Raw genomic sequence first — 27,963 nt, 5'->3', positions numbered from 1 at the left:
GTCTGTGAGTCTTTTGGTTTGGTGGTGGTATACAGTTGGTGGTTTCAGAAATATTAAGATGCTTATATGTAATAGGTGTCCTTTTGTGTTTAAATTCCAGGTAACTGCCATAGTTTGGTGTGCTGGCCTTTAGTGATGAGGTGTCTGTTGGGTCTGTACACGTGAATCTGGAAGAGTTTTATAATCCTCAAGGAAGGACTATAAAAACTACAGCCCTGAACCACCAGAACTAAGCCAGGAAAATTCCCAATTTGGATGCAACTATGACATGTTTTTTGCCACATCCTTTGGAGAAATGTGGCATAGTGAAGCTAGCAGAAAAATTACTACTTCAGCATAAACAGTGCCTCCACTAGGAGGCTCTGCCAACGTAGCTATACTGGCAGAGGCTTTTTTGCCACTGACGAGCCCCAAGACAGAACTGCATTTTCAGGCTGTCTCAGTGTCTTGAAACTTAAAATGTGTGGGTATACTACCCATGAAATGTGGATTGAGAGAATCTCCAGGGCTATCTCAGGCATTGCTATGTAATTATGGTTGGCTTTGCGCTGGAAAAATAATGCCTAACCTTCTTGATACAGAATTTTTTTAATAAAGCCAAAGACAAACATCTTTCCCCTCAAATGGCCCATAGTATTAATGTGTGGCAGCATTATAAGGACTACAGAAGATATCAGTATCTGCAGGAAAAGTCTTACAATGAAGATACTGCTCAGGATATGTATCATCCAAAGCCCTGGTGAAAGACCAGCATCTGACTGCAGAATGCTACAGGCATTCTTAGTAGCATTATCCATAAAGAGTCCAAGATGGGCTGCTACCTATCCCATGCTATCTAAACGAGTGGTTCTCAACGTTTTTTTTGTACCAGGATCCATTTGTGAACATTGCTGGCCAGTCTCGACCCAGTGCCCCTCACTTCTGACCTGTTGCCCCCAGCCCCTCAGTGTGTGGGACAGGGTGAGTGTGTGGGGCCCTAGGGGCCCCAAGCAACCCCTTGCAGGCTGGAACTCTGCCAGTCTGCAAGGGAGAAGCCACAGTTTCCCACGTTTTTCTCTTTTAAAGGAGAATCCATCTTTAAATTATGTTGATCCATTTTTAAAGCTTTTTTGCCACCCTTTCATATATTCTTGTGACCCACAGGCTGAGAAATCCTGATCTAAGACAGCTATTGAAGTTGTTTGGGCCTTAAAGTACCCTAGAATCCAGAGAGCAGAAATGGTGGTATAATGCCTCCTGTGCCCTCTTACTCCTCTTCCCTCAGCTGCAAGTTCTGGGCTATCCTGAATTCTCACTCCAACTATTTAGTGTGTTAATTGAAGTGTCAATATTTAATAGCCTTCAAAAGGACAGTTGTATGTAAATCAATTTGCTACTCTGAACTATTATTTTACTAGTTTTCAAAGATAATATCTGGTGATTAATCAGAGCTATGCAGTAATCACATAGCTCATAGTCTATCATAAATCTGTTTGCAAATATGTCTGTAGCATGAAAAAAAAAATCTTTGTAAAAGCCAAGTTAATATGCAAAGACACTGGGTTGATAGGCCTGTTGAAGGAAGATCTCTAGCTAGGTCTAACTTATCTAAGCTTTCCTGACTTAGTCTGCTGTTCTCCTTCAGCTATAAAGTTTTTTCCATTTCATGTTTCTAAGGCTTTCTCTACACGTGCAGGTAAAGGCGCAGTTGGATCTAATGAGAAATCCACACAATTGTGCCTCCTGCCATGCTACATGTGTATAGAAGGAGGCGCAATTGTAGGATCACACATTAGATCCATTTGTGCCCTATTGCTGGTATAGGGGGAGCCTGATCCTGGGCTCCCCCTACATCAGCAAGAGGCAGGCACCCAAAGCTGGGAGGCCCTCAGCCTCAGTGACCCACGCAGTCGGGACTCGGAGCCTAGCTATCTGTGGGACTCTGGGTCCCGTGTGCAGCTGGGACTAAGAGCTCCATGTGAGCCAGAGGTTTCACATATCCCCAAGCCTTGGGGATTGCAGCTGCCTCTATCCAAAGGTTGTGGGGGTTTCATGCTGGACATATTGTGCTCCTGCAGTTGAGCGCCCTCTTAGCTGAAGGGTGCTACAGAGGAGACCCTGCTACACGTTCCAATTTAAACTTGATAGCAACAAGCTATAAAGTTAGTACGCATTTTCGAGGTCTAACTTGTGTAACTGGTTGGAGCTTTTTGCTGTGATTGCTGCTTTGCATGAGTAGCTGGTCTCAAGGTAATTGTGAAATTAACCAGTTAATTGCATGATACCTGTAATGTATAGAGGAGGCCTCAGTGGTTTTGAAGGCAGTTCTGGTTATAACTATGGTGTGTATAGCAAGTGCACTCGGGGATTTATTCATTAGTATCTGCATCACTAGAAAGAGTGCCTGCAGAGCCAGTTAATTTACCATGGGATTGGGGTCATTAGGTAAGTGTTGGGGGGAAATGGCATCAAAGCCTTGTAGGCAGTATAATGTTCATTTTAAGCCCTTTTGTTGGAGGGAGGGTTATTCAGGATCAGTGGACTGCATCTTGTGTTGCAAAAAAGCAAAACTCCTGCCAACACCAATGGCTGTACATTCTTTTGACTGATGCATGGGAATAACTTCAGGTGACATGCTATTTTATGTGGGATGTTAGCAAAGGATTTAATAGGTTTGGGTGTGGCAAAATTGGGCAGCTTGTTACACTGACTAATACTCCAGCTGAATTCTGGGTTTGAGCCATTTACAAGGGCTCTGTACAGTAATATGTGCTCGTCTTTTATTTAGTATCTTCATTCAAGTGTACTGACTGTAAACTTAAGTAGGATACTATACTGGGGACTACCTTTCCCATTCAAGTGAAAATGTTCCTGACTGCTTGGAAGCAGTGATGGCTGTTGCCACTGAGGATTAATATCAACAAGAAGAGGTCTGTGGTTGTTTTTTAAGTGGAGATGGAAAGTCTAGCAGCTATGTTAGCAGAAATTCAAGTTAACCAAGAAGCAGTGAAAACTAGCCAAAAATAATTTTAAAAGGCATGGAAATACCTCAAAAGGAAATTAAAACCAATACAGTTGCACAAAAGAGCCAGCCACAGATGGAAGAGGATCTGAAAGCAAGGATAAAATCCAGTCAGTTGGAAATAAAAACTATGCTTGAGGAGATCCAGAGAGAGAGGAAAGAAATGGAATTTCGGTTAAGTGCCCAGGCTGACTTAGTGTCATTGATTGAAGAAGTGAGCACCAACTTGACAAGTGTAGATCATTTTTTCCAGAAAATGGAGAAGAGTCAGACTTCAAACATCCTTGAATTTGCTAACCAAGAAGATCCTGAGCGAGGACTTAAGGATGTTGAAAAATGTTTGGACATTAAAGTTAGAAGCCTTCAGACAGCTCTGGAAGTTAATGGTTTGGTTGAGGAATATGAACAGCAGGCAGCTTGGGGTAAGACTGTTATAACTTACAGCTACCCAAAACTTGGAAACGGAAGGTTAGACGGTTTCTTCAGTTAGTTTTAGCCTGTCTGGAGTATGTTTTTAGACGTTATAACTTTGCCATCTTTGCTTAACAAAAGGAATTTTTAATGTCATTACTATATGCTAATGAGGTCACATGGGCACCTCAGAGGGGTTCTGGTCTAGCTCTACAATTCCAGGTTAGGATGGTAAGAGTTCTCAGTTGGTTAAATCTTGGGCGGTTAAGTGTAGTTATCAGCTGGGCAAAATTTCAACTGATAGCCAGTAATTGAGCACAGAACAGTAGCATAGAAGCTCAGGTGGTGTTTCATTAGAGCAGCATAGTTCAAGCTATTCAGATGCTGTTTAGTAAATTTCGACAAGGAATGTAAGTATAGGCAGATCTGGGATTTTTGAAAAGGAGACTGGTACTATAGGGGAGGCTGTACCTCCTGCTCCCAGTAGGGTGGGCAGATCATGCTGTGGCAGCAGGAGCAGGGAACTTGTTTTTTTTTTTTAAGTCTCTGAAACCAGGTAAGTATTTTACTGCCTACTCTTGGCTCCCCTTCCCTTTTCTGTGTGCTCAGCAGTACCTTCCCTCCACTCCTCTCTCTACTTGGTGCCTCTAGGTGCAGGAAGGGGGGTCCTGCCTGCCAGTGCTGTTGTTGTGGCCATTGCTACTCGTATCCATCCAGGGTTTCAGGGGAATGGCTGTGCGGGAGGACAGTAATAGTGGCAGATATGTTCTTTTTCACTGCAACTGCTCTCAAGCTGGTGGGGAACACCTGGGGGAGGAGGGGGTAGCTATGGACAGGGCAGGGAGGGGAAACCTGTCTGCCACTGTCTCTGTTCCTGACTGAGCCTGGCTTTCTGTGCAACCTAGTTAGAGTAGGACGAAGCAGCTCTGGAGCAACCTCAACACCTGGGTCAGTCAGGGACAGTGACAGCAGCAGACAGGAAAAGGGGCAGTCTGACAGCAGGGGAAGTACTGCTGAGCACAGAGGGGTGAGGATGTTGCAGGGCAGAGGGAAAGGTTCTTGCTTGCTTCAGAGACTAAAGTACCTGGCTATTGCACCCCCTCTGGATCTGCCAACAAATGTAACTAATTCTAATGCTCCTCTCAGTGACCTTTCTATATAATTAAATGTAACTAGTAGTTGGAATGCACCCTTATAGAAAAATAGCTCATAATAATAGTAACTGGTAGTATTGGGAGGTGGTGTTCCCACTGTTTCCTATAGGACACATCGCATTGGTCAAGCTTCAAGTCCTCACTTGAAACTTCTTTACAAAGGAATGATCTGAAATTCTGCTCTTAGTCAGACTTGTGTTCAGCCTTCAGCTGGGGTGGTTGTACTAAAGGAGCATAATGCAGCTCTCTGAGGCCAGGGCAAAGTTCTTGACTGAGGGTCAGCTGCAAGCTCATGGAATTATACTTTTGTTCAAGATACAGGTGTTCAGAACTCCTATCAAGATGCAGTCACCAGAGTGGTATAGTTTAATAAAAAAAAAGTATATTTTTTTGTGTATGGCACAAAGCTCATCTTGCAACATATAGTTTGGGGAAGTAATCTGATTACTTGGCCTGTCGGATTTAGAATGGTCTTCCGTGTGTATTCTTTAGAAATTGAATTCAACGGCAGTGTATACATGGAATTACAAATGAACTGGAGGGTATTTTATAAGGATGTGTTGCATGAGGCACACAGGAAGAGGGTTTCTTGGATGTCATTAAAGGCAAAAGATTTGAGGGTTTTTGCTCATCTAAGAGTGACACAAACATCAAGATGGACTTGATGGGAAGATTTTGATCCATATTTTGGTACCTGAAGCCCTTTTCAACTTTTGATGTTGTTGCTGTTATTATTATAGACTTTCCTCAACAGGAGCTATGATAAGTGTGGCTTTTACCTATTTGGCTCTTTGTTTTAATGCTTTTGTTTAAATGAGAGTGAGGAACAAAGGACATAAACAGGCACAAAAGGGCTTGTGATTTTTTTTTTTTTTATCTCCAGATGCATCTCACCACAGCTAGAAGAAGACTTTTTTTCAAATTGTTCTTGTGTATTTTAATTTTTTTAATGCACAATGTTTTATTAGGACTGTAAAGAATCTGATGTGATCTGCACAATATGTAGGCTGCCTGAGTTTGCTGAGAATCTGAAACAATTGCTTGGAAGTGTGCACTGCTCAGTTGAATTATAGTGTTAACTCAAAGTGACTGTTTTCACTTGAAAAGAAGAAAAACGTGACATTAACTTGTTCGTAGAGTAATTTTAACTCAATAAGGCAACTTGAGGCTTTTTAATTAAAATTAGCTGGTCAAGTTCAGCAGCAGTCTTTCTTTTGCCTTGGCTACAGTTTTCACCCAAATCGGAGACTGCACTTTTTTTTTGCAGTGTAAATATTTCTCTAATGGTCAGCATTCTTGTATGTTTTCATGTGCAGTGAAGTAACCAAGAAAGCATCAAAACAATGTGCATCAAAACACATCAGCATTTCCTGAAGGGAAAGTTGAAATGGGGGCCAAAAGCCCTTTTAGGGTGGATTGCATGTTTGGAAGATGTATACAGTAGGATGAGTTGGATCTCACCAGACAAATGAGCTATTTTTCCTGCATTAGGATTCTGTTTTCAAACATTTGAGAAACTGCTAAACCACTGAAATTTGATTAAGGCAGTGGCTGAAGTACTGATATTGGCAACATACTAGCTCTTGGTTATTACTGAAAGAAGAAGAGTGTTGGTATAGGAAAAGATTGGTGTATCAGATGCATTCCAGTGTCTCCCTCACTTAAATTTAAAGGCTTTTGAAAGAATTAACAAAATGCTGATTTTTGATTTGTTAATTTTGGTCTTTTTGAAAGTAATGCTATTTTCCTTCTACTAAGTATTACTATTATGGTTTAAAAAAGTACTTAATTTTCTGTTGTTTTTCAACTTTTATTGTGAGGGAATCTTGTTAAGTCAGCTGCTGAAATTTTCACCTTGATCTCATTAAACTACCTTGGTATTTTTATATCTTGCGTCAGGTTTTGGTTGCTGCAGGATTTGCTCACACCATGTAATCAAAAGGAGCCTGGCCTCATCCTGGCCTTATTTGCACCATTGTTTTCTTTAGCTTTCAGTTTAGATCAGCAATATAAAGAAAACTAGTATACTTGAAGCGTTAAGAATTGAATACTAATGAGTAAATTGATTCTCTTTTAAGCCATTGCATGTCTGAGAAGTGCTTCTATGTGTTTTGAGGTTGCAACATAACCTAAGAATGTCAAAATAAACTAGGTAATCATCCAACAATGCATAATGGGTGGGGGAGGGAAGTGCTTGCAGTGTATTTACATTTTTGATAGGTTTAGTAAGTGCTTCATTTGTGACTAAAGCTAGTGGTGCTGAGAAACAAGCTTCAATATTTGGCTGATAAAGCCCAAATAGACTTATAATTGTGGAACTCTCATAGTGAAAAATAAAGAAAGCAGTGGATTAAATATAAATTCCAGTTTGCTAGCTTCATTAACATTTAGTAAATGTAAAACCCTTTTGCAAACCTAAAAAGAATGGATGGGCACATAGTTTATGGCAAAATTAGGCAAACATTCATGTTGCAAGAAATTTGGTGTCAAAGGAACATTCAGGTTCTCTCAAGATCTGATTCAAACAGTGGTATGAGCAGCTTTCTAAAATGCTGTGTAATGAAAAAAATGTAAACTCAGAATAATGAATTTAAGCACACAAATTTAATTGTATGTGGGTATTGTACTAGAATGCTGTGCCAAATACAATTTCTAACCCACAAGACTCATACTATTAAAATAAATGTTTGAACCCAATTAGAATGACTTAAGAAAATATTATTAATTTTTTCTACTCTCTTCTTTGTTTCTTGATATTTAGCACCAAATAAATATTAATTGTATGCATATATATTTTAATTCCAGTTGACAAGGGCAAGCAGAGGACTCCTAAAAGTTCGTGCATACAAACCCAAACCTCTCCAGATGCGCATTCATATGAAATAAAAACACACGAGTTGGCACAATACAAAGCAAAATGTGAGAACCAACGTGGAATTATCCTGCAGCTGAAGAAACTCCTGGCCTGCAGTAACCGGAACTTCGAAGCATTAACTGTTGTGATCCAGCATGTACAATCTGAGGTAAGTTTTTTTTTCAAAAAGTAATCTCTTCAAATTTGCTTTTGTGTTCTTGGTTGAAACTTTTGATTATTGCATGTGTGTGTACATATGTTGTACTTTGACCCAAAGGAACCTATGAATTTAAGTGTTTCTTTTTTTAAACATAATTTTTTTTTCTTAACTTGCATAGGATTAGTATCTTGCATCTGTCTAATTGGAGTATCCCTAGCTCATTGCTTTTTAACTTTTTCTATTTGTAATGATCCTGTTAAAATGGATGATTCTAAGCATCATTAAGGTAGAGTTTCCAGTTAATCATTCTGCAGCTGTTTAATGCCATAATCCCTCTTTATTTACCCAACATAGTTAATGGATGTGCTTATCGGCCTATTTACAATATTAAGGGGTTATGTCATCTCAGTGACTTCATTTACTTGAAAATGTTTGTTTTATATTATAAAAAGCTAGCGGACGTTAAGTGTAATGTTAACAGAAGGTTAAAAACAAATTAGAGTATGTAACTGGGTCCCTGTTAGTCCGGCTTGTTCTCTTTTTGACAGAAGAGAGACTGTCGTAGCAACTTGCAATGATGGTTGCTCTTGGCATGTTGTATGCTAAAAGCCAGTGCTTTGTCTTTGGAGACTTAACTTCAAAGACCTTTCTTTAAAAAAAGGCAGACTTTTTTTAGTATATGATTTGGAGTTTGGGGGTAATCTGTTCCAATGCTTTACTATCTTCCATGTGAGACAGGGTTTTTTTCCTAATATCTAACCTAAACATTCCTTGCTACAACTTGAGCTCGTGCTCCTTGTTCTGTTTACCACCTCTGAGAGAGACTCACGCAGGGAACTGATGGACAGAATCACCTGGGAGGCCAATCTGCTTTTCTGTAGTCCAGGGACCTTACTCTTCTGCCTGCCTGCCTTCCCCTGAACTCAATCATTTTGTAGTTGCTGCTCCCTGAGTTACCCTCCACTTCTACATTCCCCACCAATTCTTCCCTGTTTCCAAGCAGCAAGTCAAAAACAGCACGGCCCCTAGTTGGCCTTTTTAAATTATTGGGATACGTCTGTATCCCACACCTGTCTTGTATTAATACTAACTTTTTTCTAGTTACTCTTGTTGAATCATAAATGTGCCTAACTTGGATTTTTAAATAAAAGTGTTTGAAGAGATTCGGTGTGTCCTGGAGGATATTGTGTTCAGGACAAGAAGATCCCTGCACATGTAAAGGAAAGAAAATTCCTGGGCTTGGCCAGTTTCTCCTTGTTTTGTTGTTGGCGAGAGCCAAGAGTGATTTGATGGTTGCTTAACTTAATAGGATCAGAGAAGTTTGAGTTAGGTCTTCGCTGGGGGTGCACCGATTAAAGATTTTTTTTAGCTGATACTGATGGCCAATTATTAACCAACCATATTGGCTGATGCCAATCTGACAGCCAATATGCAGCCCAGCAGCTTAAAGACCAGTGTCCAGCTGATAAGTCTGTGGGGGGGGGGGAAAGGGCATGGGGGCAGATTGAGGCCCCACACAGTGAGGGAGAGAGTAGGGTAGGGATGGGGGCAGGAGCTACCCACCCAGGGTGGGGTGGGACGGAGCCACCATGGCTTGTCCAGGGTGGGGGCGGGAAAGGGGGAGGCTCCCACTGCTGCATGTGCCCCCAGGGGAAGCATGGGGGACATGTGCCTCCTAGACTTGTGTGTGGGGTGAGGGCAGGCTGCCTGCTGCAGGCTTGGGGCCAAGGGCTGCACCAGCCTCTTCCTGGCTGGAGGGCTGGGCCAGGGCTGTGTTGTGGGGACCAATATATCAGTTCATCTGTAGTCTTCACTGATCCTTGGAAGTTCAGTCCTAAGTGTTGTGTAAGTATACATTTACCCCATAGTTCTCTGCTGACTGCTGACATTGGAATGGGAAACAGTCTCCATGTGCAATACAGAATAATATTGTGGTGGTCAACATTTACCTAAGTCATGTATTTATTGTGGAGGCTGGGGACAGAAGAATAAATGGTCTGTCCTTTTCATAATGTAGATAAAGAGAACAGCACCTTTTAGCTGATGGATTAATTCAAAGTTTAAGCTTCTTGTGCTTCATAGAAAATTAAAGCCTAGTTCATGCAGTCTCTGGGCTAGCATGTAGCCAGCTAAATTGAGCTATGTGGTGTTACTATAGTGTATATACTACTAAGAGTAGACTATAAACCTGTTTTAGCAAGGTAGCTCAACCTGGCCCAATCTCAACCATGTTTTTCCCTGGGCAAGGTAGAACTGCCAAGAGGTTTAACTTATGACTTACCAGATACAAGTCCTTTTCTTTCTGTTTTCAGACAGGCTGTCCAGCCGCTATTCTTTGAACAAACAATGTCTGTTACTCCCTCTCTCCCTCCCCTTTCTACAGTACTGTTAGGCATAGTCTTTATACCTAAAGCTCCTCTGCAGCAGCAAAGTCCTCCTTTTTGCCTGCACAATTATTACATCTCCTCCAGGTGGAGTTAAGTTTCAGCTGCCAGCCAGTTACAATGCATGTAGTTGCTCCTATGTCTTTGGCATGCTGTTATTGTCCACTTAGCACCTGGTACCTTCCTAGGATGCACTAACTGCTCTGGCAGTGCAGCTGCTGTTTGGAGCTACATGGACCCACTACAGATTCTGGGTATAGACTGGCTCTAGCAGCTTGGCAATGCCAGATGCTGTTTTGCAAACAGAATTTCTAGCAACAAAGCAGGATATGTATAGACATTATGTTAACACACCTCTTCCAAAATTTTGGTAACTCGTATCTTAACAGTAACATCTCCGTACTTTCAACTGCCTGATGCCAGGAGGTGCTAATCTTCTAGTTTCTCCTGAACTGCAAAACAAATCTGAGACCCTCTTAACAATTTTGTTTCAAAGTATGGAAAACTGACTACTATGGAGTTTGAGTTCAGTTAGGGGAGACCTATCTTCACTGAATATCTGTTCCAGAATATACAGTAGCCTTTAAAAATGCACATAGAGTTCAGCATTGGTAAAAATCTATGCTGCACTTCCTAATCCTTTCCTTTGCACAGGTTTCTAAGCTTCTGTTATTTTTTTGCCCAAATGTTTGAGATCTGTTAGTGCCGTTTTTAACTTAACAGCACTTCCCTGTCAAATGTTTAACACAAAAAGCAGAATATGTAATCGACAAATCCACCCAGCTCCACTGGAAGGAGGTGATAAGACCACTCGTACTAGATCTTCCTTCAATCAAATCTAGTGATTATATAATACTGCTGCTTTTTTTTTGTCTGAAATATCTACCCCTAAACTGTCTCAGCTCTAAATTTACTTTTTAATATGCTTATGCAGAGGCATTATCTGTCAGCATTAATCATTTACCCTAATAACTTCCTAAACTCATCAGAGTTTGTCCTGATGATTTCTGTCTTTAGGTTTAAGATTCGGTCTTTGCGAATATCATCTGCTTAAAATCCAGGTAACCCATCTGAAGTGAAAGAACTCTGGACTTTAGAATTCTAAAATCCAGGTTTTACTTGCCTGGAGTCCAGATGACATTACTTAAACAATAGTAGTCATGTTGCTACAACAAACTAATGCAGGATAAAAGTTTGCTCCAGATTATTTGTTGGACATTAACAAGGTGGCTGACATGAATATCTGAAACTAGAGTGACTTCATCTGTTAAAAGATTGATGAATGTAGATGTTTTATTACCAGAAGGATGCATCAAACTGAAATCTCATCAGTAAAAACAAAACCCTGACACCACCCTCCTCCCCCAGTTCTAAGTTATTGTTCAACCTTGTGGTCTATATTCCCCAGCCAATTCTTGTCATTTTATAATCACATTTTCCTGTTTTTAACCTTTACCAGCAAGACAGGGGAAAACTGACACTGTAGAGGAAGTAATGAAACTGACCACATACAATATGTTATCAAGGTTCCTGTCCCATCTGTGGTATTTGGTTTTTATAGGTATTTCTTGCAACTGTAGCAGGAGTAAATCTGTAATTCTCTGGTTTTGTTTCTTTAACTTGTTTTAATATTACTTTTACTAGTTAATTTTAATTTGCTATGTATTGGAAGATGGTCACATTATATAAAAAAATTAATAAATAAAAGATATGACCATAAGATGTGACCATCTTCCAATATAAAAATAGTAACAAACAGTTGAAAAAACGTAGTGCAACTTGTCTGTACCAAATAGGGTAGAAACCAGAGGCTGTATTTAAAAGAATCTGAATTTCAGATTGCAATTCTGTAATCTATTATAAAATTAAATCTGTGTTTCTTAAGAAATATAATGCTCCGCAATACACATAGTAACCTGAAAATCTGTAGTTTCTCTTATGCATTGCCCTCTTCAACCCTTGGTATACATTAAAAATCCCACATTGTTCTGTTCCTGTCAATTGATTATAGCTGAGCAATTTGAACTTTAAACTTGCTTTTCACCTATTAAGAAACAAACAAAAACAACCCAACAATAATTATCCCTGAAATGATGTTTGGCTATCGAAACAGTCTTTACGTTTTCCAAAACAGCTTTTTTCTTGCTCCTTTTTAATTAAAATGCCTTTGGTGTGCAGAGGGGACAAACCATCTTTGATGTACCAGTGAGGTCACTTAAGAATTAAAATAAGGTTAGTTAGATTTCCCTTCCCCTTCAGATTTGCAGCGTATATTGAATATGTTGTCACGTTACTTCTAGTGAAATAATTCTGTTACCTACACAAAAGTAGCAAGACTAGATCTGCTCTCTAAAGCCACTCTGTAGAATTCCATAATCTTTCCAGTGAAAATGAAGTGCATTGCTGCAATTACTTAAATTACTTGCCACTGTCATTGCAGTGGTACTAGCATGAAACTTGCCTTTCATCCTGTCACGTATTTTAAGTAATGAAATAATTTCAATTGATGTATAATTGTGCTGTGTTTACTACTAAGAAAGTAGCATCTAAGATAGAATAAACCATTTACTTGGACTGGGAAAAGCTTTCTAAATCATGGTTTGTATAAAACCAGAACTGAAGTTTCATAGCATTAAGATATCATTTAGTTTGTCAAGAGCTTTAAAAGCCAGCACTGAAGAAAAAAGCTAATAAAATTATGTAGGGCTGTACAGAATATTAAAATCTCAGAACATTTTATTGTTGTATAACTGGAAGATGAGCAGACTCTGATGTCAGTCCCTGAATTGTGCCAAGATGATGATAGGAATGTTGATTCAGACAATACTCAGGAATGGTGATGCAGTCCAGGAGAATTTGCTGGATGGAACTGACGTGACTGAGACCTTCTATTCCAGAAGGCCATCACAACTTAGATGCAGATATTAAACCAGGATGTGGAATGCAAGAAGCAATGTAAGCATCAGTTAGCGGAAGGGTAACTTTTTCAACTGGTTTCTGTGTCATCAGTGCATGAATAGCTGTAAATTTGGAATTTCCTGTCTAAGGGCTTATCTGTGCAATCATCGTAACATGAGTGACAGTTTTCTATGGAATTTCCTAGGATTTTAAAAAGAACCAGCAGTCTTGGAAGCACTGATCTTACTTGTCAGCTTCATTGCCCTGTCAGATAGACAAAGTTAAGAAAAGGAGCCTCGTGTCAGCCTTTCCTACCCACTGAGGTATGAAGTCATCTTGCATCACACAGTATACATAAAGCTTTCAGCTGCAATGGACAGTACTCTGAGGCAGCCCTCCCTTATTCAGTTTGTAGCTTAAAATAGGTTAAAAGTACTGTTGTTTTGTGTTTAAATTTACTATGGTAACCAAAGAGCTGAAATTTCAAAATATAACTTGGCAAAATCTCAAACAGTTTTCACCAGAAGACTTCAAGGTATTTTCCTTTCCAGTCTTCAGCCTTTAATTCCAACAGTCCAAAGTAATGACATGCTTTTTAATCATGTAAGGATTTTTTTGTTCTTCTTACCCAAATAATTCAACTGTTCTTCAAACACTTCAAAAAACATCTGTGTGCAGACAGATCAAGCCTGGAAAATTACACCTGAGAAGTGCTCTGTTGAGAACAGAGGTTAAAAATAAAATATACACTATACAAAGCATGTAGTTACCACAAGTAGTGAATTTCTTAAATATGAGATTTTAGCAATAGCTCTCTGTTTAGCTTTTTCTTTAGCATATAGGACTGTTTGATTGCAAGTGTACACTGCTATGTTAATGATACAGCAATGTATTTCCCCAGTAAAGAGCTAAGAGATGAAAAAACTGAGGCTACAAAAGCCATCAATGGAAACAGGATGGGGAAAGTATTTAAAAGTGGTCTTAATTTAAACCTTTACAGAAGTAGGACACTGGTGACTGTAGTCCCCCTGCTTTATCTGTGGCAGGTTACGGTGTTTTGTCTTGTCAGGGCTGCCTAGGTTAGACAGTGGAATTGTACAGGATAGTGATCAACTTGCCTTAAGCAGGGGGTTGGACTAGATGGCCATTCAAAGTCCCTTCCAGTGCAACTTCTCAATGATTCTATGAAATTTGGTCGATGAGTGACTGCAGATATTTACCTTGAACTGGTGGATTTTTAAAAGTATAACCAGATTATATTTTACTATAAAACATCCTGAATAAACCACCTAAATAGACATTAAACAAAGTGGAATATGCTATTAGGGAAGGAACTGCTGTGATGCTCTAATACAGGGGTGGGCAAAATGTGACCTGGGGGCCGGATGCTGCCCACCAGGCCACTCTATCTGGTCTGTGGGGTCCCCCCAAAATTAAGTAAACCTTTCCATTGCTTTCCTCCCAAAATCACCACCTCAATCCTGAACCAAAAAGCCCAGTGGCTAATCAAGTTGCAGTGCTCGGTCAATCTGCAACTAAATTAATATACTCACAGTGCCCAGCTGGCCTGTGACAGTGCCAGACTTTCATCTGTTTTTGTATACAGAACCATTGACAGTACTATGTACATGTAGAGTGACAACATGTAGAGATATTATTCGGGTTACATAAGTAGGGCAGACTAGACAAGTAAATATAACAGACTGCTGCCAGAGGTGGTTCAAGCACCTACTTTGAACACCTTCAAGAGAAATCTGGATGTTTATCTTGCTGGGATCCTATGACCCCTGCTGACTTCCTGCCCCTGGGGCAGGGGGCTGGACTTGATGATCTTCTGAGGTTCCTTCCAGCCCTAATGTCTCTGAAATCTATTAAATCTATAATGTTACTGAATGGCTATAGGAGCAGCCATGAGTCAACGTACATAAGTTGCCTCTAGGTTACAATTAGTTGATGATGAAAATATGGATAACTGAAGTGTGGCTTACAAAAAATGTGATTGGTTGGTTCTATGTTGTGACCTGTGGCTAGCAGTATATCCTGAAGAACAGATGCATTGCAATTTGTGATGGTCCATCCTGATACAAGCTACTGCTAGGATCAAGATAGTATGTTTCATGCTATGAATCATTATCCATTATGGGTGTACTTCCCTGTTTAAAAAAAGAAAAGTGGGGTTGAGCAGGGTTCTAACCAGGTTCTTGGAAATTGGTGGGTAAGTGGGTAGGTTTATAGACTCGCATCTCAAGAAGCATTTACAAATAAATGAAACCACAGTTCATTACACCTACCCATAACTTCTAAAATAGATTTTTTTTTTCAGTTTGATATTAGGGCTGCAATTTGACAGCAGAACTCATCAGACTTTCCTTCCTAAGGCTAAATGGTAGAACATGATAAATATAAGAGTAGATCATTTTAAGTGCTTCTTTTTTGCTGTGATGATGAATTGGTGTGTTATGTAATCAACTGAAGTGATTTACTCTGTTGTAGCACATTTCCCTGTTGAATGAGTGTCTCTCTTTAAAAGCCATGTTCTAATGGTTTTATATTTAGCTCTGAACACTTTTCACACAGTGATCATAATGATCATAATCCTTTAAAAAGAGAAGTGGGTGGTATGTTTCCAATTTACAAATGAGTAAATTGAAGAAAGGAGCAAAGGACTTGTTTGCCAAGTAGTATAGTGACTCAGGCAGCAACAGTACCCAGTTCCTCCAGACCAGTACCCCCCTGAGTAGATCAAATTCTTATGTAATTCATCAGTCTAGACTCAAACTTTAAATGTGGTACCATTCTTTACATGGAAGAGTAATAGTGTGGAAGCATTTAAGGTGCGTTTCAGGATTCTTGTAATGCAGTTGAGAAGTTGAAAAGGATATAGGTTCTTTTTTATATAAATCAGTAGTGATTTATGGACCACAGTTTGGGAACTATTACTATATAAGTGTTTATGCAAACACATAGTTGTGTTAGTTGTATAGCAAAGGGAAGGGGAATGCAACTTGGGCCTATGGGGCGTGGGGAGATGCAAAAATTGCCATTGCCATGGCTGGACACTGACAGCACAGCAGTCAGTACGGCCCTGTGCTTTGAAGCTGCTCAAGACATGTTATGCCTCTGTGTGCATGACACTTACAGCTAGCAGAACATCAAGGTTCCCTGCCTAAAGAACATTACCTTCTGAGTTAGGTGGAAGGCAGGAAGACGTACCTAAGGCAAACTACTGCAGTTGAAAGGTCCTGATATATTTATGTATTTGTATTGTATATCTTTTGTTTCATGTTAATATGGGGGGGGGGGCAATTATTGATTAGGTAGACGTTCATTGATGAAGTTAAGAATGTAAAATCATTTGAAAAGAGACAATGTATCTGTGGACAAAAATAGTTAATTTGATTAATGTCTTTTAAGGAAGTAGTCCTAAGCTAAGCATAGACATTTGGGAAGGTTAAATCGGGTTCAAAATGGCTGCACAGTTTTAAAATTTGCTTATCCTGCTGCTGACCGAACACTTACAGACCCAGTCTCAGTGACTGGCAGTCAGTTTAAGCCTGTAACTGTACAGAAGTTCCATGTACACAAACTGGTCTAAAAATTGCAGAACTTGGTTTAAGATGAACCTGGATCTACGTAGTTTGATTTAAATCAAACTGGTGCATGGAACATCTGTACATCTTCCCTGTGCTGCCCCAGGGCTGAGGAATCCAAGCAACTGGTCCCAGCCCTGGGGCTGCTCTTTTCACTCCCCCCCCTCCCCTCCTCCTGGGCTATTTTTTTGCGCCCCTGGCCTCTTGCTTTCCCCCCTCCCCATGACCAGGCAGCCTTCTCGACCCTCAATCCCATATGTCACTTTTTGGTGCAGCCACTTTTATCAGTGTTCACCACTACTGGAGCTGAGCAAGTAAATCCTGATGGGGAGGAGAGGTGGGAGGGGGGAATGGGAGTAATGCCACTGACCTCCCCACCTGCAGGTCGCGCCTGCCCCCCACCACTCATGGATTGCATCTCTTCCCCCATACCCCAGAACACCCCCCATCTTGTCCAGCCTGCTGGACTGTTAACCCCCACTGCTGTTCTCCCCATCCTGACTTAACTGATATAAGGCAACCTTTGATCCAGTTTAACCTCCCCCCTAATGGCCCTGAATGTCTGTCCTTAGCTCTAATATTTGTAAATAGAAGTACATATAGTTCTATGCGTGTACTTGGTAGCTGTGTTGGTCTGAGACAAAAAGACATACAAAAAACTAGAACTCGTGCTTCCAAAATGATACCTTTCATTTTGGAAGCATGAGTTCTAGTTTTTTGTATATAGTTCTATAGCTCTTTTTCTAGCAAGAATGGATGGGGGAAATCATGATCAGCTCCAGAAGGGTAAACTAAAATAATACATTTTTATATAAAACTGCATGTAGCATAAGGACTACATGATAAATATGAACTGGCAGTACACTACTTTTTAAAAGCAGAACTATCAAATATGAAGTTACAAATGAGCTGCATAGCTCACTTCAAACAAGTGTTGAGAGACCATTATATAGTTTCTCATGTATTTCTATATGCCATGTTATATGTGCCGTATATAAAATAATTTTAGCTAGGTTGAGAGTTAATGTTTATTATTACTCATTTTTGTCAGCTTTTTAAAGGCAGGCTTGTGGTACTGAGAGAACCCAGATGGGTTTCTCAATAGCCAGGATTCATCTGAAACTTTGCAACTGTCTTAAGCGCCCGCTTCCCAGACCCTCAAAAGAGTTATGAACCCCAAAATCTGATAACAAGCACATGGAAGACCCCAAGATGTTTTCAGTTTTCTTTTTCTAATCCTGATGATGTGCAGTATTTTAAAAATCTGTCATAGTACAGAATACTGTAAGCCTGAGTCTCAGTGATGTAAACTTTAAGGGCTGAGAACTCACATTCTCTGAAGGATGGAAAACAGCTTTTCCAGATGGGTAACTTCTTAAAAATGTTCAAAGCTGCTCAGAGGCTTGGAATGTCTCTCTAGCAGTCCCAGAGAAGTTGAATGTGTGAGCAAAGTGCAAGTGAGGAGGTCAAGGGTGCATGGTAAATGGCTTATCACATCAGTACATAAAAAGAAACTTAAAAAGGCCAGATATTACAATATATAAAGGGTAACTTGCTCATTATTTAGGACCGTGTTTCCATTTAACAACTTAAAGACAATTTCAAATGAAAATTTATTCTGATTGCAAAAGCAAGAAGTCAAGTTTATTTAGGATTTACAGTGTAAATTTGTAAGTAGTAACACACGTGCAATACTAGTTTATTAGGCAACACACAAAACTAAAACCAGATTTACCATGTCTTTTATGGCTTTTCAAGTAGAAAAGCGATATTGAAGGGATTATAAATTTTTTACATGTAATGAAGGAACGTCACAAAGCAAAACATGGCTTGCAGCTCTTGAAATGGAAATATAAGACACGTTAAGCATAAACATAGGATTTTTTTCATTCCATCATTGGAGCAGAGTAGCTGTTGGCAATTGCTCCTATTTTTATGATATTAGTTAGTCCTTTTGCCCTGTATTTATAAAAGGTCACTAAAAGGCCTGCAAAAAGGACTGGCTGACAGGAAAAACAAATTGCTAAAGCAGTGCAGGCTACAGATGAACTTTGAAAATCTGAGATTTCACACACATTCGCATTCCAAAGTTCTTAGCCGAGGCTCTTTTTCTCTCCCAGTCCAGTCTTGCATTACATCTGACTGTAGTCAGGTGCACTGAGCTCTGTCCTCCTGGACCTCTGCCCTCAGACTTACCACAGATGAAATATTTAGCACATTCTTAAAACCTCCCCAAATTTTTCTCATGCAGCAAGTATGTGAGTGCTGCTCCTGAAGAACAGGCACACTACGAAAAGGACTTGAACCCCTTACTTCAAACTTGATACATCTCCACTGTAGACCTAGCACAGATTCTTATTGCTCCACCCTGCCCCCTGACAATTTTCTTGCTTCCCAGAATCAGGTCTGGAAAACACTGACTTTGGCCAAAATGTGTTTGTTTCCTGTGCTTGAAAAAGGAAGAGACCAGTTTTGTAACCTTCCTGCTTGGTCCTGTGATGTAGTGATAATGATGTTGTGCCTAGGACATACCAGTTGCCTTAGAAATAACTGTCACACATTTTGGAATGATGATTACAGGTACTTGTTCCCTCAGTGATTTGAGTAGGAAGATCCTTGCTTAAAATGGAGTATTTCATTAACACTAGACTTATTTGAAAAAATAAGCAGACTTAAGGATCTGAGTGAAATCTTAGATTTTTGAAGTTTATCAGTAAGCCTGTACTAGATTAGTAGTTTATTTTTCCTGTCATCCAGTCCTTTTGGGACTGCTCTCAATTTCTAGTCTTAGTTTAAACTTAATCTTGCAGAGCACATATATTCTGGGCCAAAATACTACAATGTTGTAGTAATAAATAATAATACGATGCCATATTTTACAAAAATGGAAAGCAGCTACTCTGAATGTTATCTCATCTTTGTATTTTTGAATACTATGTTCTACTTGATTTATTTTGTAGATTTCCCACATATTCAGGACTAGTTCTTTTCAGCACGTTTTTTCTCCTGCATGTAATACCAAATCATATGACAGATGCCATAAATCTAGTTACTGAATAAATCTAGATAATAAGCAGGGATCTGGGTTTTCCGTTTCCCACGGAAAAATGGAGTGAAACATGGATTTTTCATTTTAGCAGAGAAACCTGCAGATTTTAGTGTTGCAGCAAGCCCTCTTCAGGCCAGCCTGCAACAGGCTGGGAGGGAGCAGGAAGAGGGCAGTCAGGGAGGGGTTGTCATGTGCAGCTCCTGCAGATAAGTTGTAGTGGGGGAGGTGGGGCATGGACTGAGGCCCCCATAGGGAAGGAGGGAGGGAGTTGGGCAGGGCTGGGGCTTGCAGCCTGGCACTGAAATGCATGGCTGCAGAGTCCCGGCAGGGAGTGAGATGAGGTCACAGGTGGCTTGTCCAGAAGGCGGGAGGGGAGAAGCTGGCTCCCCCATGCCATGGGCACTGCTGGGGGGCAGAGGGGCACATGCCCCCCAGATCTGTGCATGGGGAAGGAGTTGAAGTGGGCTGCCCACTGCAGGCTCAGGCTCCCAACTTGTTGCTCTCCCCCAGAGCCTTCATAGCTCAGCAGGTGGGACCTGGTGCTACAGGGCAGAGTGGGGCCACACAAGATGGCTGCTTGCCACTGCAAGCTCTGTGCTGCCCTGGCGACGTATCCTCTGTGCACACAACTGTGGTGGCATAGGGCTGTGCCCCTCATTATTGCGCATGCAGAGCCACGTTGCCAAGGTAGTGTGGAGCTTGTAGCAGCAATGAGCTTTCCTGTGCAGCCCCACTCTGCCCTGCAGCGCCAGGTTGTGCCCACTAGGCTGCAGAGGCCTGGAGGGAGGGCAGCACGGCAGGGAGCCCTGCCCTGTGCACAGATCTGGCAGCGTGGGTCCCACTGCCCTCTGGGAGTATGTGCAGCTGCAGGGAGTTGCCCCCCCCCCCCCCCCCCCCCCCCCCCCCCAGCCAGTGGCAATGCATAGGGGTGCATATGCACTCCCTGTCAGGCTGCCCTCCCTGTTTAGCTGGGGGGCAGGCAGGAGCACCAGTGTCCCCCCTGCAAGGGCCAGCTGGGGAGCAGGGTTGCCAGCAAAAGTGGCTGCATTGTTTCTGGAAGTGGCCACGGGACTCCCAGAAGCAGCGCGCTTGCTTCTTGGTGAGCGAGGTTGGAGGCGGAGAACTCCCCAGTCAGTGCGATCAGCCCCTAGGAGACCCCCGCGCAATCGCTGACTCGGAGGCACCAGTCACCCATGCCCCCAGACCAAGCCTGCAGCGGGGGGGCGGGCTGGGTTCTGCTCCACTGCAGCAGCCTCAACCTCCTGCCAAGGGCAGAGGGCTGCAGACACGGGGCCCTGGCCCCACAGCCCTGGCACCTGGGGGCCCCCTCTGGCAGGGCTTGGGGAGCAGGGGCTATGGGCAGGGAGATAGGGGCATAAGCAGGGCTGTGGGGGGCCTTTCATATTAATCACAGATTTTAGGGGTTTTATCAGAGCATTTGCATTTTGTTTTGTTTTTTAATTGGGGAAAACCAGGATACCTGCTAATAAGTAGGTGCGCAAGAGGTAAGGCTTTCTTACTGGAAAATAAGGTAAGGTAAGGATGCTCTTATACGACCAACTATGTAGCTGAGATCAAGTTACATGAACTTTCAAATGGAAAATTTTTTTTTCACATCTCTGATTAATGTAAGTACAGTAGTTAGCATTTTACAAATGCCTAGATGCAGAATCCCAAATCTAATGTTATTGCACCTGGAATCCAACTTTTAAATTTGCTTTTTTGATAAATTTTGTAGCTACCGTGGCAAATCTCAGGATCTAAATGATCTTTTTTACACTGAGATCTGGTCTTATACTGAGATACTTTTTTTGTGAAGTTTGTAAGAGGAGGGGGGAACCCAGCCCATACCTCTTTCCTGAAGTTTCATGTGAGTCGTATATTTGTAATACTTGACACCTTAATTTGTTCATGGGCTTTTGAAAATTAATGTTCCATAAATCTCTCTATAATACAGTTATTTTAGCTTCTGCGTGTCTGACAGTGTAATTCTGTTATGGCTGGCTGCAGAGATTTTTTCCCCCTTTTAAACAGGCTCTATAAATTTGGGAGTGTAATTTGTAGTGTTTATTGCAATTACTGGCTTTTGAAGTTTAGTGGGTTCTTCAGTTTTCTGGAACCTTTTGTGTTTAGCAAAATCCAAGTTCTTGCCTTCATAGGTATGTCCTAAAGCCATTAAAAAAAAAAAAACCTGCCCCAGCTAAAAAGTTTCTTTTTTTTCCCCTTCAGTGAAAGTAAGCTAAATGTAGTGTTCTGCTTTAACACCATTATGAATTATAAACTCAGTTCTTGCCCTTAAGGAGTGGAGGTTGCTACTGGATTGGCTAAACTTGGATTGTGCTTTGTACTCCAGCTGGGACAGAAGCAGCATGGTTGTTACTTTTTAACCAGATGGCAGAGGTAGAGGAGCTTCCCTGCCAACAGTGCCAGCAGGTCCACTGAACATGGCAAGGTGGCATCCTGGCCTGCTTTGCTTTGCCCTGGGGCATTGTTAGAGACTGTAGTGCAGCAATTCTCAACCTGGGCTTGATTCTCAGTGCTGGGGCACCCTGGGCTGCTGCAAGGTCCTCTGAGGGGTGCATCAAGGTGTGGTGAGAGAGCAGGCTCAAGTCATCCCCAGTGCCCTGCCCTGCTTCAAGGTGAGCACTGTAATAGATCTAACTCTTTGTTTTTGAGATTGGAGCTGCTTAATTCACAGAACCACTGCCTTAATGACACCAGGGAACTGAAGCTCATCTGTGTAGGTCATTGGTTCCCAATCTGTGGCATGGGTAGCACCAGTGGTACACAGACAGCCTGCCAGAGGTACACATTAACAGATTTATTACAATTACTTTATATGACCAAAATTTGCTGGTGGTACTTAAGGTTGTCATTTTAAATCGGTAGTGCACAATCTGTCAGAGGTTTTGGGAACCGCTGTAGGTCACCAAGAGCTTCCTGGCTTTGACTCAAAGGGCCGTGGCCTTTGCTTATGGCAGGTGCTGCTAGGCAGAGTTTAGAGGGTCTCTCTCTGGGGAGGTGGCAGACGGGGCTGCCCTGCTGGGGCGAGTCAGCAAAGGTCAAGGGCAAGGACGTGGGAAGTCGGCTTGGGGAGTGGGGAGGAAAAGGGGGCAAGTAGGGGGCAGAGGAGGAGACCTACTGCACAGGTAAGCACTGGAGGAAGGAAACCAGTGGTGTGGCAGCAGCAGCCTGGCCGAGCTGCGCCGGCTCCTGCCTGCGGCCAGATAAGGGGCCCAGCGGGATCCGGGCGCCTCCCTGCCCCGTGGCGGCGGGGGTTGTTACCGTAGTGACTGGTGTAGCAGGTATTCAAAAAAAGTAGATGACCAAGTACGGCTGTGCTTGGGGGGGGAGGGGTGGGCGGGGTGCGGCAGTGCCCCCTCAGTCCCGCGGCGCTGCGTGGGGCGGCAGCCTGGTGTCAGCTGAAAATAAACACCCTTCCCGGCCGCGGGGGCTTCCCCCTCTCCCCGCGCTGGAGAAGCGGCGGTGGCTCGTGGCCGGGGGGGCGGGCTGCGGCTTTAAGCGCTCGCTGGCAGCCGGTGCCAATTGCAGAGGCTGCGGCGAGCGCTCCTGCGGGGGGGGGGGGGGCGGTCCGAGAAGTACGGTAACTGCACCGCGCAGCAGGCTGGCGGCCGGCCGGCCGGGGGGCGCCCACCTGTGCCCGGGGCGGCGCGGAGCGGGCGGCCATGGGCTGCTCCAGCAGCAGGACGTGCCTGGCGGCCCCCTGCGCCGCGGCCGGGGTAACTGCGGGACGGGGGCTGGGCAGGTGCGCGGGGTGGGGGGCGCCGCCGGCCTCGGCCTTGTGCGGGGGCACGTGGGGGGCAGGGTCCTGCGTGGGCTGCTTTGTTCCCTCTGCTTTCAGCTGAGCCTGCTTAAGGAGAAGGGGCTGGTGCCCTTTCCTTCCTCCTTTTTTCCTTTCCTTCCTCTATCTCTTTCCCCTTTCACTACCAACTTCCAAATCTGGCTGGTCATCTGGCTCCGTGCCAACCACCTCTGCCCCGTCTGGGCTTTTTGCAAAGACCACAGCTTTCTCCAAAGTGCCCACTGTGCCGCCCTCTGGATGCCACCTTCCCGCGGGGCTGTCCAAGAGGTCCCTCCTGTGCAGCATTGCTGCGATGCACCCATGCCCAGAGCTCGGGTTGTTCTGCTCAAGACAAGCTCCTCTGCCAAGGTCATGCCCAATGGAGGACTCACCTGGTCCTACAGTGCTGTAGGAATAGGTCTTTCCCAGCGGTCAGCCTGCTCCATTGATGCCCGTAGGTTTGGTGTGGCATCCCCCACCTCTTCCAGGAGCCTGTGGGCTTTGCGCACAAGTGGCTTGCAACGTTTGAACCTCTTGGAGACTTTTGGGTTGGTGTCCTGACTTCCCCAGATCACTCCCTCATACCAGGAGACTGTCTTGTCCTCGTTTGGTGCGTTGCAGAGGCCCGTGTTTCAGTGTGGGCAGTCCAATGAGCCCAGAGGACCTCCTCCCCTCTACCACTTTTTTCTTTTACTTTGCCCTGTCCCTTTCCCAGCACAGAAGACTTGAGCTGCTTCTAACAAAGTTTTTAGGCTTGTTGACTTTTCGCAGAGCCCATAATCTTAAAGTAAGTATTTGTGCAGCATGGCATAGCCTTAACCTGACTTGTCCTGTGGGTCAACAGCCAGGGTGGCACCCATCCTAAAATTATGCATGCTTCCAACATTTCTTCTCGCTAATGGCAGTGTTAGAAGAATTAAAAAATTTTTTTTTCCTAAGGAACGACTTCCTTAATGACTGAGGAGCATCTGCCTGTTTGTAGCAGCAAAACTCGTACCCTGAATGATTCATATGTTGGCTTCTCACTCCCATCTCCTGTTGTTTTTCTACAGATTGCACACAAGGTAATTATTGGCCGGCTGTAAAACACTAATAACTAACTGTGGCTTTTTTGGGGGGGGGGGTTTCCACAGAGGGAGGAAGCGCTGAAACATCATGAAGAGTTATCTCAAGAGCTTGTTAACCTACGAGGAGAGCTGGGTAAGGATCCACTTTCCTAATTTTGGGGAAAAGAGGAATGTAGCAAAACTGAGGAGTTGAGAGAGACAGATATCATGGTATTGTAAAAACTCCTGAATTCCCTGGCTGATTTCTGTTCAAATGCTTAAGCAGTGCACTTCTCTGGAGTCTTGACAGCATGACCCTGGGTTCACTGAATTCCTGGCACTGATCTGGGTAAGCCGAGGATGGCCTCCTCAGGAAGCAGGTATCTGATGACCAAAACATTCACTTTTTGTCTTACTGTCTGCATATTCATTCCTGTTTGATGCATAAATTGTTTCTACAGAGAATTGCTGACAAAGTCCATTAAACAAAGCTGCAAAACGTGGTATATAAATTTTACTATATTTTCTTTCTTTTACGGACTTGTAGGCAAATAAGTGTAAAATTAACAGCAGGAAATGCAATCGGAGTAATAGCATTAAATGCTTAAATCATCCTGGGGGACAGCTATAATACTGACGACTAACTGTAAAGCAGAAGGGTTAGTTTTTGCCAACTTTGAAGTTGAATTTAACTGGTTTTAATGGTATTTTTTGGCCTTAATCTTAAAGGGGTATAATCCTGTAATAAACCTATTTTGAAATGAAAATGAAGTGGCAGTTGAGGCAAATGGGGCTTTTCTAGCTCGTTTTCGTTGTGTTGAGACCCACTGTGGTAGTATTATTACAATAGAATAACCTATGCTTTGGCGTTTCGTACATGCCATTTATTACTGAAAAGCTAAAAACTTATTTTTTTCATGACTTCGAAGTTGTGAATACTATTCAGTTTGGTTGGGATGGTGTTTCTAGGTCTGGTTACATGCAGCTGCTGCATTTAATTTTCAGCTTTATTTACAGTAGTGATTGATAAGATGGGCATTTGCTGGCAGCCAAGAACAATATGAGCTTGGCTTTTATCCTGGTTCATTGAATCCTACAGCTAACTGTCAGGAAAGCCTTTTTCTCTGTGTCAAATGTTTACATCTAACTTTTAATTTCATTATATTTTATTTATGTATTACGAGTCGTAAGATTTAATTTTTTGACAACTGCTTTCTTGCTTTGTATTGTGCAAAATTGAAAATAAAATGCCCGGTTTGCTTTGCTTGGTGTTTTTCATACAATATAAGTAGGTAGGCTTGATAGTGCTGATGGTTTGATAAGGTGTGTGGATATTGGGTACTTTTATCTTTAAAATTTCCATTTTCATTTTTTGCAAGGAATTTTAACATGAAGTTGTAGACTTATCAGATATCAGAGTGAAAAACTTGATGTCTTTCTTTTTTTTAACCTTTCTACTGATAAATTGCTTAGTTTGGGACTGAGGCTTACACTTAAATACTGTCACACAAAATGGGAAGCTTAATACTGGCATTTCAGCTTCATACAAATGGTCCTCTGACAGTCTGCTTAATGTCTAGCAAAAAATATGTTATCCCCCCTACCTTGCCCTTTAATCTGTATAGTTGTTCATCCTTCTCTTGCCCTTCAGATTCACATACCTACCAACTTGGCAGTGGTCAACTGTTTAAGAATGCCTGTTTAATAGGGGTGGTAAAATTAGCTTGGGCACAAGGCCCAAGAGGACCAAAAAATGTCGAATACATTTTGACCATCTTTGACGTGTTTTAGTTCAAAAGCACACTGCAATTTTCTCGTCTTGTGTATTCAGCTGGTTCAGCAAGATTTAGTTAAAGCGCCCCTGCCACCATTTTGAAACATGGGGATGCTGAATACATGTGATGCCGAGGCCGCTAGAGTTCTGGATTGAGTACTTAATCCCAGTGTGCAGGGCTGGGTGGGGGCAGTACCAGGCCCTAGGGCCCAATCCCAGTGTTGGGGGCTGGGAGGGGGTGGTGCCAGGGCCCTATTCTGGTACATGAGGGTGGGAGGGGGCAGCATCAGACCCTCAGGGTCCAATCAGGGTGTACAGGGCTCTCTAGCCCACAGACCAACGCTGTACTACTCAGCTGGCTGGTGGGAGCAAAAGGTTGATCACCACTGTCCTAAAGTATTGGGAAAGCAGGCTGTTCAATATGCTTACCTCTGGAAATGATTGAATCGTACTTTCAGTGAAGCTTGCCCTAAAAGGATGTGAGGAGCCTCGGGTCCTGCTCCCTGAATCGGGTGCCTGGTCCAAGTGAGCAGAGCCAGGCAAGGGCAAGGCTAGGCCCCAAAAGGCCCAATCCCAGTGCTCAGGGGTAGGAGGGGTTAGCTCCTCAGGCCTGATCCCAGTGTGCATGAGTGGTGCTTGGTCCCACAGCCTGATCCTTGAATGCAAGGGCAGGGAGGGGATGATGCCAGGCCTAAAGCCTGGTTCTGGCACATGGGGATTTGTCTGACCCATGGATTGACCCTGCTTTTCTCATCTGGCCCATGTGGTCAAAAGCTTGAGCACCTCTGTTCTAATAATTCTACTGCTGGATACTAAACCACTGTGAGACTTCTTAGATTGTGCTCTGTTGAGCTTAACAAGCAAATTTCTGGGTTCTGTTCTGTTTTTATCCTTTTTTCCTGGGGTAATTCTTAGCCTAATTAATGTTTATAAACACTTAAAAATTTAGTATGCAGGTATGTATAGTGATCTTGTTGCTATGATTATTGTATTTTTGCATAGAATCTTCAGTAATTTCATGTAGAAAATGATAGTTGGATGCTTTTTCCTCTTTCTCCAGGTTTTTGAAGGTTTTGGGAGTAGAAATTCAGCAGCAGTTAAATATTTAATTTGAGATCCTTTGCAACTTCCAGCCTGAAACCATAAACATTGAAAACTTTGGTCATAAATGTATTCATTTAGAGGTCCAGAGTTAGTTGGATTCATTCAGAGGTCCCAGAGTAGTTGTGTAAACCCTAGTTAACACCTTGCTTTTTCTCTAGTTGTTTATCAGTACACAAGTGAAATATAGAAACTAGTGTTGTTTTTTTTTTTGCTTGCTAAACCAGTGGGAGCCAACCTTTTTAGCAGGTGTGTCACCACTCAGCCCTGCACCCTCCATGTACCACTCTGATCCCCTTCCCTGTCTGATCTGGTGTGATGCTTTCTGCTCCTTGCCCTGTTGCACCCTGTCTAGTTTGCTGCCCTGCTTTATTTCCTGCCATTCCTGATTTGCTGGATGCCAAACGTAGACTGCCTCTAACACTTCTAGCATGTGTGCAACAGGTTGAACCACCCCACACCGTGTGAAACGATGTACGATGGAACAAAGGTGTAATAAACAATTTTACATGGTTTGAAAAAGCACGCAGCACTTGGAAATCAAAATGCTTGTTTACCCTTTAAAATTTACGCTTTAAAATTTACTTTTCTAATTTGTTTTAACAAGCGACTATAAAAGGGATTTTTTTTTTTAGAAGCTATTTTTCAGTTAATCATAAAAATAATTGGAAAAATAGGGCTGGAAGGGACCAGAAGAGGTCATCTAGGACAATCCCCTGCTCATGGTTTAGAAAAAAAA

The 27,963-nt window shown here is 42.6% G+C and overlaps 1 protein-coding gene across 6 annotated transcripts in view; it reads left to right on the top strand.

Moving 5' to 3' along the window:
- The window catches only part of MTUS1 (microtubule associated scaffold protein 1), a 173,349-nt gene that overhangs the window by 122,150 nt on the left and 23,236 nt on the right, over positions 1-27,963 (top strand). For 5 of the 6 annotated variants that reach the window (XM_019481293.2, XM_006262533.4, XM_019481292.2 and 2 more), the window contains 2 exons: positions 7,372-7,589; positions 24,437-24,503. In XM_019481293.2, coding sequence (XP_019336838.1) covers positions 7,372-7,589; positions 24,437-24,503 — 285 coding nt within the window. Of the gene's footprint in view, positions 1-7,371; positions 7,590-23,146; positions 23,242-24,436; positions 24,504-27,963 lie in introns of those variants that run through there. The other variant, XM_019481295.2, reaches the window with a different exon arrangement.

The sequence above is a fragment of the Alligator mississippiensis genome, chromosome 2, assembly GCF_030867095.1.
Source record: "Alligator mississippiensis isolate rAllMis1 chromosome 2, rAllMis1, whole genome shotgun sequence".
Taxonomy (NCBI): domain Eukaryota; kingdom Metazoa; phylum Chordata; order Crocodylia; family Alligatoridae; genus Alligator; species Alligator mississippiensis.
The sequence above is the reverse complement of the archived record's forward strand: the minus strand, read 5'-3'. Positions and strand labels throughout refer to the sequence as shown.